This window comes from Physella acuta, unplaced genomic scaffold, assembly GCF_028476545.2.
Source record: "Physella acuta isolate Inbredline_101_S28 unplaced genomic scaffold, ASM2847654v3 ptg000516l, whole genome shotgun sequence".
NCBI classification, from domain to species: Eukaryota; Metazoa; Mollusca; class Gastropoda; family Physidae; genus Physella; species Physella acuta.
In genome coordinates, this window is record NW_026732035.1 from 685595 (window position 1) to 697255 (window position 11661).

General features: G+C 39.7%; 1 protein-coding gene across 1 annotated transcript; it reads left to right on the plus strand.

Annotated features, from left to right (window-relative positions):
- The first annotated feature begins 1156 nt into the window (after positions 1–1156).
- LOC131944949 (acetylcholinesterase) lies at positions 1157–11242 on the plus strand. The gene is made up of 8 exons (XM_059305864.1): positions 1157–1675; positions 2382–2527; positions 6886–7073; positions 7636–7829; positions 8573–9215; positions 9932–10105; positions 10470–10651; positions 10956–11242. Exons 1-8 carry the CDS (start codon positions 1489–1491, stop codon positions 11081–11083), a joined length of 1842 nt encoding a protein of 613 aa, XP_059161847.1. The 5' UTR covers positions 1157–1488; the 3' UTR covers positions 11084–11242.
- The last annotated feature ends 419 nt before the right edge of the window (positions 11243–11661 follow it).

Here is an 11661-nt window from a genome sequence, read left to right on the forward strand (position 1 = left end):
GGCCTGTTTATTTGAGCTTTTTTGTCAGTTGTCAGCTGTTAAGTGGCTGTTCCAACTTACAATACTGGTACCAAACAGAGATAGAGTACGTGTAGAAACACACGACTACACATTTCTTGTAGGGGTAACGTGCTGAATAAACTAGATACTGTTTGACATACTTGTTGGATATTTGTTATGGCAAAAAATGGAAATGGCATGTGGCATCTAAAGAAAGTTAAATCTTTATTGTTTTACCGTAATGAAATGATGTAAATCTTTAATGTATTACAGCTGTAAAATAATATATAACTTAATTGTATCACCGTTATTAAAAAATGTAAACCTTTAAAATTATTATATGTTTTTATTACTTTATTATCCTAGTTGTATTGATGTAGCCTTAATTTAGCTAGAGATGTTGTGATTTAATGACATTTTTGTAGCAATTTTTTCGATTGTTTCGTACTTTTCTTTTGATTTTCTCGATGTGAAGGTTTTACCGATGCTTAGCTCTATCACCGCTTGTCACTTTGATGTTTGAAGTTCTTTAGATTTGTTTTTCTTTTTCTTTTTCCACGTTTGAAGTAGGCCTTGGCTTTCAATGATATATTGAGTACTCCTCCTTCCGTTGGATAAATGTGGAGTTTAAAAATTTAAACTCGTGTGTCAGTGATGTCTTTTTAAAACTCGTGTGTCAGTGATGTCTTTTTAAAACTCGTGTGTCAGTGATGTCTTTTTAAAACTCGTGTGTCAGTGATGTCTTTTTAAAACTCGTGTGTCAGTGATGTCTTTTTAAAACTCGTGTGTCAGTGATGTCTTTTTAAAACTCGTGTGTCAGTGATGTCTTTTTAAAACTCGTGTGTCAGTGATGTCTTTTTAAAACTCGTGTGTCAGTGATGTCTTTTTAAAACTCGTGTGTCAGTGATGTCTTTTTAAAACTCGTGTGTCAGTGATGTCTTTTTAAAACTCGTGTGTCAGTGATGTCTTTTTAAAACTCGTGTGTCAGTGATGTCTTTTTAAAACTCGTGTGTCAGTGATGTCTTTTTAAAACTCGTGTGTCAGTGATGTCTTTTTAAAACTCGTGTGTCAGTGATGTCTTTTTAAAACTCGTGTGTCAGTGATGTCTTTTTAAAACTAACGAATGTGTCCTCTTGTTGTTTCAGTTAGCCACGGATGTTGAATTGACGACTAGACATCTCTAGCTAAACTAGGCAGTCGCTGGCTCAGTTGGTGTGGTAAGACAACTAGCTGAGCTAAACAAGTGAGCTAAGACAGGGCTAAAAACGTCGAGCCCAAGCCGGTCTAACACAACCTGAGCTCAAACAGATTCACCGCCCTGGATAACAAATTGTTTCTGAACACAAATTTGAACCAATGACCCTCTCTACACCAGCGTGGAACTGGATCCCTACGTGAACAGTTGGGAAGGTCGACCCCCCTCACCAATGTGGAACCCCCTCTTAGCTTGAACCACTGAAGCCCCACATCCCCCCTCCCTCCACAAGCATGGATCTGTCGTTTGTTCTACTCCTGTCCCCCTGGTGTCTCCTCATCGGGTGCCTGACCCTGACCCAGGGCACCCCGACCCACGTGATACACACCGACAAGGGACCTGTACGAGGTAGCGTGGAACATGTTGACAACACCAAGGTGGACATGTTTCTTGGGATACCCTACGCCAAGCCTCCGATAGGTAATTTTTTTTTATATCTACGGTCAACTGCATTCCATTTTCAGATCTCCTTTACAAAGAATTTATGGAAGATACCCTTGATCAAAGCGTTAATTGTAACCCTATTGTAAAAAAAAAGTTAATTCTCTAAGTATAAATGCCAGCTTTGAAGATTGCGTTTAGCCTACAAAGATTCATGTTGCTAAATTCACTCTTTTAAAGCACTCAATTGTTAACTGTCATTTAATATAGTTTCTGTGTATATAGGCCTACTTTCTAAACAAATTATGCATACTATACATTCTTGGGTCTTATCAATTTTTTAAGACTTTTAAAAGTAAACATTTAGAATTAATTAATCTATTCTTATTTGGCCAACACTGCAACTTTACAGGTTTAACATTGCGTCATTATATTCGACGTCAGTTTTAAATGACATTTATGAGAAGACATACGTTTTTCGACTTCTATCTTATATCTTCATCTTTACTTCCTAGATTTTCCATCTATCTGATGACATATGTGTGAAGATATCTTTGTGTTGACATCTTATGAATTGACATCCACATTATGACATCTATGTGATGTCATATATGTCATGACATCCACCTTATGACATCTACGTGATGGCATATATGTCATGAATTCCTCCTTATGACATCTATGTAATGACATCCACCTTATGACATCCATTTCATGACATCCACCTGATGACATCTGATGACAGGCAAGCTGAGGTTCCAGCACCCCGAGCCAGCAGACGAGTGGACTGACGTGTACAACGCCATCAGACGACCCAACTGCTGCATGCAGGTGCCAGACACAAAGTTCGGAGACTTCCCCGGGGCCACAGTCTGGAACCCCAACACTGAGGTAAGGTGAGCCCCAGCACTGAGGTAAGGTGAACCCCAACACTGAGGTAAGGTGAACCCCAACACTGAGGTAAGGTGAACCCTAACACTGAGGTAAGGTGGAACCCAACACTAAGGTAAGGTGAACCCCAACACTGAGGTAAGGTGAACCCCAACACTGAGGTAAGGTGAACCCCAACACTGAGGTAAGGTGGAACCCCAACACTGAGGTAAGGTGAACCCCAACACTGAGGTAAGGTGAACCCCAACACTGAGGTAAGGTGAACCCTAACACTGAGGTAAGGTAAACCCCAACACAGAGATAAGGTGGAATCCTTACACTGAGGTAAGGTGAACCCCAACACTGAGGTAAGGTGAACCCCAACACTGAGGTAAGGTGAACCCCAACACTGAGGTAAGGTGAACCCCAACACTGAGGTAAGGTGAACCCCAACACTGAGGTAAGGTGAACCCCAACACTGAGGTAAGGTGAACCCCAACACTGAGGTAAGGTGAACCCCAACACTGAGGTAAGGTGAACCCCAACACTGAGGTAAGGTGGAACCCCAACACTGAGGTAAGGTGGAACCCTAAATCTGAGGTAACGTGGAACCCCAACACTGAGGTAAGGTGAACCCCAACACTGAGGTAAGGTGAACCCCAACGCTGAGGTAAGGTGGAACCCTATCTGTTAACTGTATCTGTATAGTTGACTTATCTCTGCTATCTAGTTCACTACTATCAACTTCTTAGGCTACCATTTGGCCAGCTCATAACATTCGTGTAGAGGTCAGTCTGATGGGCAGTACATCAGGTCCTTTATTTCTCGTCTGAAGACGCCCTTGTCATTCAAATCCCTTAACTGCTTTGTTCTCCCGTTGCTATGGAAACTAAGTATGCTTGATGAACTTATTAAATAACGCCAGTTTTAGATTTTTACTACAAATACAGTTTGTTTGATTAGTTTAGATTTTCGTGTATTGATCAGTTGCAATTACCGTACGGTCGAGAGGAATGCGGAAACAAAAATTTATAGCGTGAGTGAGCAGTTCTTATCATCCCTAGCACGAAACACACGCATTTCATAGCCGTTCCTCCATGGTTTTTTGTCTAATGTTTTCAATGACATTCCTCAATGGTTTTTGTCTAATGTTTTCAATGACATTCCTCCATGGTTTTTGTCTAATGTTTTCAATGACATTCCTCCATGGTTTTTGTCTAATGTTTTCAATGACATTCCTCAATGGTTTTTGTCTAATGTTTTCAATGACATTCCTCCATGGTTTTTGTCTAATGTTTTCAATGACATTCCTCCATGGTTTTTTGTCTAATGTTTTCAATGACATTCCTCAATGGTTTTTGTCTAATGTTTTCAATGACATTCCTCCATGGTTTTTGTCTAATGTTTTCAATGACATTCCTCCATGGTTTTTGTCTAATGTTTTCAATGACATTCCTCCATGGTTTTTGTCTAATGTTTTCAATGACATTCCTCCATGGTTTTTGTCTAATGTTTTCAATGACATTCCTCAATAGTTTTTGTCTAATGTTTTCAATGACATTCCTCCATGGTTTTTGTCTAATGTTTTCAATGACATTCCTCAATGGTTTTTGTCTAATGTTTTCAATGACATTCCTCCATGGTTTTTTGTCTAATGTTTTCAATGACATTCCTCCATGGTTTTTGTCTAATGTTTTCAATGACATTCCTCCATGGTTTTTGTCTAATGTTTTCAATGACATTCCTCAATGGTTTTTGTCTAATGTTTTCAATGACATTCCTCCATGGTTTTTGTCTAATGTTTTCAATGACATTCCTCCATGGTTTTTGTCTAATGTTTTCAATGACATTCCTCCATGGTTTTTGTCTAATGTTTTCAATGACATTCCTCCATGGTTTTTGTCTAATGTTTTCAATGACATTCCTCAATAGTTTTTGTCTAATGTTTTCAATGACATTCCTCCATGGTTTTTGTCTAATGTTTTCAATGACATTCCTCAATGGTTTTTGTCTAATGTTTTCAATGACATTCCTCCATGGTTTTTTGTCTAATGTTTTCAATGACATTCCTCCATGGTTTTTGTCTAATGTTTTCAATGACATTCCTCCATAGTTTTTGTCTAATGTTTTCAATGACATTCCTCAATGGTTTTTGTCTAATGTTTTCAATGACATTCCTCCATGGTTTTTGTCTAATGTTTTCAATGACATTCCTCCATGGTTTTTTGTCTAATGTTTTCAATGACATTCCTCAATGGTTTTTGTCTAATATTTTCAATGACATTCCTCCATGGTTTTTGTCTAATGTTTTCAATGACATTCCTCAATGGTTTTTGTCTAATGTTTTCAATGACATTCCTCCATGGTTTTTGTCTAATGTTTTCAATGACATTCCTCCATGGTTTTTGTCTAATGTTTTCAATGACATTCCTCAATGGTTTTTGTCTAATGTTTTCAATGACATTCCTCCATGGTTTTTGTCTAATGTTTTCAATGACATTCCTCAATGGTTTTTGTCTAATGTTTTCAATGACATTCCTCCATGGTTTTTTGTCTAATGTTTTCAATGACATTCCTCCATGGTTTTTGTCTAAAGTTTTCAATGACATTCCTCAATAGTTTTTGTTTAATGTTTTCAATGACATTCCTCAATGGTTTTTGTCTAATGTTTTCAATGACATTCCTCCATGGTTTTTTGTCTAATGTTTTCAATGACATTCCTCCATGGTTTTTGTCTAATGTTTTCAATGACATTCCTTAATGGTTTTTGTCTAATGTTTTCAATGACATTCCTCTATGGTTTTTTGTCTAATGTTTTCAATGACATTCCTCCATGGTTTTTTGTCTAATGTTTTCAATGACATTCCTCAATGGTTTTTGTCTAATGTTTTCAATGACATTCCTCCATGGTTTTTGTCTAATGTTTTCAATGACGTTCCTCAATGGTTTTTGTCTAATGTTTTCAATGACATTCCTCCATGGTTTTGTCTAATGTTTTCAATGACATTCCTCCATGTTTTTTTTTCTAATGTTTTCAATGACATTCCTCCATGGTTTTTTTGTCGAATATTTTCAATGACATTCCTTCATGGTTTATTTTAGAATGTTTTTAATTACCTACCTCCATAATTTTTCTCATGTTTTCAACGACACTTCTCAATGTTTTTTCCTTCGTCTTTTCAATGGCATTCCTCCATGTTTTCCCCCATGTTTTCAATGGGATTTCTCGTATTTTTTCCCTCTTTAAAACACGACCGGATGTGATTGAGTGTGCTGCCAAAAAGATGGAGTTAGACCGGAAGTACAGTAGTTTCAAACAACCAATCAAATAGCGCACAAAGCCCAGAGAGAATTGATTTTTTTATAAATCGAAATTTAAAAATAAGCTCACTGAGTTCGGTTATGAAGATTTTAATTCTGCATTCTACTTCTCCTGGAAATTTTTTTCTGTGTAATAATGTCTTAATAGATTACTGATTTTTACTTTTTTTACACTTCTTATTTTTAAATTACTGTTTTCTTCAATTAAAGCTATAAAAATGTTACTTTATGGAAATGTAGATTGTGAATGAAAGTTTGTAGCTTCAAACGTTTAAAGCAAAATATTCTTCTGTTCATTTAGTTTAAGAAGGTTGTAGCTCAATGCTTAGCTGTGTATTCTATTTCTTCGTTCTTAATTGTATTTACGTTGGTGGATTTAAACAGCAAGTCAAACTTCTTGGATGAACTGGACTGTGGTCTCCAGATCAGCGGGTGCCCCATATAGTGTTTCCCTGAGTGGGGTGGGTAGGGGCCAGTGTTTAGATCGCGCCTGGTTGTACAAGGAACAGTCGAGAAGGACGTGCTCTGTATTCGCCGGGGCCTTGCCACAAGGGCAAAGTTAGCCACACACAACTTTTAGCTTTCTATACATGTGTTTCAGTCTGTTGTGGCCTGCTCTGACTGAAGATAATGTGCTGTTCTTTGCGTGTTAATGTGAAAAAACTGTCCTTTGTTTTATTTTATTGCGTGTCAGACCACATTTCTATTTCGGGTCTGTACTCGGGAATTTGGGGATAGCCATGATACCCTCTCCCAACATATGACCACCTTAAATATACCTGATGTCAACTGATATTTACTTGAATGTTTCCATAAATACTACCTGATATTTACTTGAATGTTTCCCTAAATGTCAATGTCAATTTACCTGAATATTTCCTTAAATACTAGCTGAAATAAATTTCCCTAAATATCACCTGATATTTACCTGAATGTTTTCTTAGATGTCACGTGACATTCACCTGAATGTTTCCCTAAATATTACCTGACATTCCTGTATGTTTTCCTAGATGTCACCTGTCATTTACCTGAACATTCCCCCGCCCCCTTGTATTTAGATCAGCGAGGACTGCCTGTACCTGAACGTGTGGACCCCCCACAACAGTCACCAACACTCACAGAAGAAGGCGGTCCTGGTGTGGATCTATGGCGGGGCCTTCCTCACAGGCTCGTCCGCCCTGGACATCTACGACGGGCGGTACCTGGTGGCGGAGACCAATGTCATCGTAGTATCTATGCAATTTAGGTCAGTTCCATTTGTTAGATTAGGGGGTGGGGTGGGAATTATGTGGGGTGGTAGGTATAAATGTGATAAGGGGTGTGTTTTAGAGATGGTAGGAAGACAGGTTGCTTAAGTTGTATTGGGGTCAAGTGTGTTGTGGTCAAGTGTGTTGGGGTCAAGTGTGTTGGGGTCAAGTGTGTTGGGGTCAAGTGTGTTGTGGTCAAGTGTGTTGGGGTCAAGTGTGTTGGGGTCAAGTGTATTGGGGTCAAGTGTGTTGGGGTCAAGTGTGTTGGGGTCAAGTGTGTTGGGGTCAAGTGAGTTGGGGTCGAGTGTGTTGGGGTCGAGTGTGTTGGGGTCAAGTGTGTTGGGGTCAAGTGTGTTAGGGTCGAGTGTGTTGGGGTCAAATGTGTTGTGGTCAAGTGTGTTGGGGTCAAGTCTGTTGGGGTCAAGTGTGTCGACAGCGATGACAAGACCCACTCCTGACGCCCCACACCATGACGCCCCACACTATGACGCCCTACACTATGACGCCCCACACCGTGTTTATCTGACCCCCCCCCCCCCCACCTTGGCTGCTACCCCCCAGGTTTGGAGCTCTGGGCTACTTTGTGCTGGGCTCCCCTGAGTCTCCTGGCAATGCTGGCATGATGGACCTGAGGATGGCGTTGGAGTGGGTCAGCACCAACATCCACCACTTCGGCGGCGACGTCCACAGCGTCACGCTGGCTGGAGAAAGTTCTGGAGCGGTCAGCATTGGTCTCATGATGCTGTCGTCTTTAGGTAAACATACCCACACAGCTGTGTGTTAAACATCACCACACACCTCTGTGTTAAACATCACCCCACCCCTGTGTTAAACATCACCACACACCTCTGTGTTAAACATCACCCCACCCCTGTGTTAAACATAACCACACACCTCTGTGTTACACATTACCACACACCTATATGTTAAACATCACAACACACCTTTGTGTTAAACATCACCACACACATCTATGTTAAACATCACCACACACCTCTATGATTTCACCATAGTCGCTTTATTATTCAAACAACAGCTATGTGTGTGGACTATACTAGCACATTATTGACGACAGTAGAAACCATTACACTTATGCACACCTGTCTTCTAGCTTGTAATTGTTGAATTTTAAATTATTTTTTTGTCATTGAAGGACCAAAACATACGTGGAACATTTTTATTGGTGATATTAAATGCGATAATTTTTGTAGAGTTTTAAATTTCATTTTTTTAAAACTCTGCTTGTTAAAGTTTTTTTAAAAAAAAAATAAAAACATATTAAACAACTAGAAGAATATAACTAAAAATAAAATTGAATGAATATCTTTTGAAACACAGTTCTTTTTGTCATTTTTTAAAGGTGTTTAATTTTTATGACATTACTCATGCATAGTTTAACATAGTAAATAATAATTCAACATAGTTCAAGTAGGTTCACAATAGTAAAACAAACTTCATCACGCTAGTCTTTTGATCTCTAACTTTTCTTTCACCTCAGCCAGGGGCTATTTCCATCGAGCCATCCTACAAAGTGGATCCCCACAAGCACCGTGGGGGACCTTCACCCGTGCCGAGGGGCGCCGACGCTCCCTGCTGCTCGCCGAGCGCATGGGCTGCGATCCCAAGGCTAAGGATGCGGAGATCCTGGACTGTCTGCGTCAACTTCCGGCCAAAGCGTTTCCAGAGAACGAAACGGAAATCGTCAAGGGCGTGGCCCAGTTTCCGTTTATTCCAGTCATAGACGGGACCTTCCTGACCAAATCCCCAGAGGAGTATCTCAGGGAGGGGTCCTTCAAGAAGATCCCGCTACTGCTGGGGAGCAACGCCAACGAGGGCTCGTGGTTGTTGGTGTACGCCGAGTCTAACTACTTCCGGCTGGACAGCAACAGTTTACTGAGCGTGGAGAACTACAGTGACGTCATGGACCAGCTGTTCAAGTACTACCCACAATACCCCAAGGAGCTTGACCCGTTCGCTGTGAGCACCATCAAGTTCCAGTACAGGGACTGGATCGACCCCAGTAACCAGGAGATGCTGAGGGGTCAGGTGGAGAGGGCGGTGGGGGACTACCAGTTTACCTGTGGGGTGGCGGACATTGCCAAGACGGTGGCCAAAGCTGGTCAGGACGTTTACCTGTACAGGTGAGTCAGGACGTGTACCCGTACAGGTGAGTGATTGGGCCCTGCCACAACGGTTTTAATTAAGGGTTCCCTGATTGCTTGAAATCATCACAGCCATAGATTTAATTAAACGCTAGCTGATGGTTTTAAATCATCACAGCCAAAGATTTAATTAAGAGCTGCCAGGGTGTAGTTTGTTATAATTAACAAAAGTGTAATGAAAACTTGAATCAGATGTTGGACATTCGATAACACATGGTTATAATATCAGTGACACTCTGTAGGCTGACTTACTGACTATACTGATATATATATATATATATATATATATATATATATATATATATATATATATATATATATATATATATCTTTCAAGTCAGTAAGTCAGTCAAAGTTTGCGTTCATGTGCTGGGGTCAGTAATGTAAATATGAACAAATAAATCTGATGATATCTACTTTGACGAAAGACAATCAGACCAGGAGTGATTAGAATGCATTTGATGCTTTTATCTACCTTGTAATGCCTCGGTCGCTTTTTTCATCAAGAATTTTCTCATACATACATATTTACATACATGACTGACTGAAACCCAATTTTTAACCAACCAATGTCCTACATGTCCTCTCTATATTCACCCAACCAATGTCCTACATGTCCTCCCATATTCAGCCAACCAATGTCCTACCTGTCCTCTCTATATTCAGCCAACCAATGTCCTACCTGTCCTCCCCAGGTTCAGCCACCGTATAACATCCAACCCGTGGCCGGAGTGGATGGGGGTGCTACATGGGGACGAAATCTACTTTGTCTTTGGCGTTCCACTAAACAAAGACAAGAAGTTCACAGAGGACGAGAAAAAACTCAGCAGGAAAATTATGACATTTTGGACCAACTTCGCCAAAACTGGGTAAAATGCGAATCTAGAAACAAAATAATGTAATTCAAGTGTGCTCTATAACGATAAGTATACAATACATAAGTTCTTCTGATGTCACATTATTGTAAATAATTAGTCCGTCTAACATTTTGTTACGTTAGGACATGTGACATAGTTTTGTGCTTACAATATCACTGATCTAAACGTTCGAAGGCTTAATCTTACAATATCCCTGGTCTAAACTTACACTGGTCTAAACATACACTGATCTAAACTTACAATATCCCTGGTCTAAACTTACAATATCCCTGTTCTAGAATTAAAATATCACTGGCCTTAACATATAGTATCCCTGGTCTGAAGATGTACATATCACGTGATGATCCCATTTCAGCAACCCTAACAGAAAACCCGGCGAGCTAGACATCAAAGAGTGGCCCAAGTTCAAACCAACTGAGCAACTCTACCTCAACATCAGCCTGAACATGTTCACTAATACAGGCTCCTGGGGTCAAGGGGTCAGACCCAACCAGTGTGCTTTTTTTGACCAGTACCTACCTATGCTGGCCAGCAGAGGTACACATGTTTTACATTTTACAATTTTCAGTGTTGAGATTTATTTGGTTGATTGAATTAAATTCAATTAATACATTCTAAAACTACCAGTTAAACTCTTGATATATGTATCATACTTTTGAAGAACAACTGATAATTTATATATAGAACATAGTAATTCAGTCATAGTATATAAATTATCCATCCGATAATCTTGAACATTTGGTTTCATGATTTTTAGCTACCTATAACTCTAGCATTGTATTACATTTTTCCCCAGAATTAGCTAGCTATAACTCTAGCATTGTATTACATTTTTCCCCAGAATTAGCCAGCTATAACTCTAGCTGCAGCCAGAGTTCAGCCTCCTACTACTGGAGCGGTTCATCAACATTCTGGCCATCTGAAATGGCCTTGTTTCTAGCCGTCATATGTGGCCTTATGGCTCTGTAGGTGACGTATGGCCATATGTGGGTGACCCTTCAACATGACGAGACACACTGTCTTCAGCTGTGTCGTGACACACCTCTGGGAACACTGTGTCGCGACACATTCCCACAACCTCTACTTGGACTAGGCGAGCAGATACATATTGAGTGGAACGTGAACTCTCCAGAGAGCTGGATTTGTTGGATTGTGGCAGACACAAAGACTTACAGAGAATAGACACATTCACAAACCACAGATAGGGAACTGCCACATTCATGAACTAACAGGGAACCGACACATTCATGAACTAACAGGGAACAGACACATTCACGAACCATTTCTTGACAGAAAAGATGCTGTAGTCGATACTTGGGCTGATTTATGTGATTGTGAATGTTTGTAATACAATACCTTACACTTACATTATATATATATATATATATATATATATATATATATATATATATATATATATATATATATTTGAATTTATTATGTATAATATGCAATGCACCAAAGCCAATTCCTTCTTCTCTGGTTAGAAACTTCTAGTTCTCCACTTAAAGTCTAGATGACCTAACGCTGCTTGACCTAACGCCTAT

Excerpts from the sequence above, each read along its gene's own strand:
- LOC131944949 (XM_059305864.1), top strand. The coding sequence starts at position 1,489 with ATGGATCTGTCGTTTGTTCTACTCCTGTCCCCCTGGTGTCTCCTCATC. Across the intron at positions 2,528-6,885 it reads TCTGGAACCCCAACACTGAG|ATCAGCGAGGACTGCCTGTA; the intron begins GTAAGGTGAGCC and ends CCTTGTATTTAG. Across the intron at positions 9,216-9,931 it reads CAGGACGTTTACCTGTACAG|GTTCAGCCACCGTATAACAT; the intron begins GTGAGTCAGGAC and ends TGTCCTCCCCAG.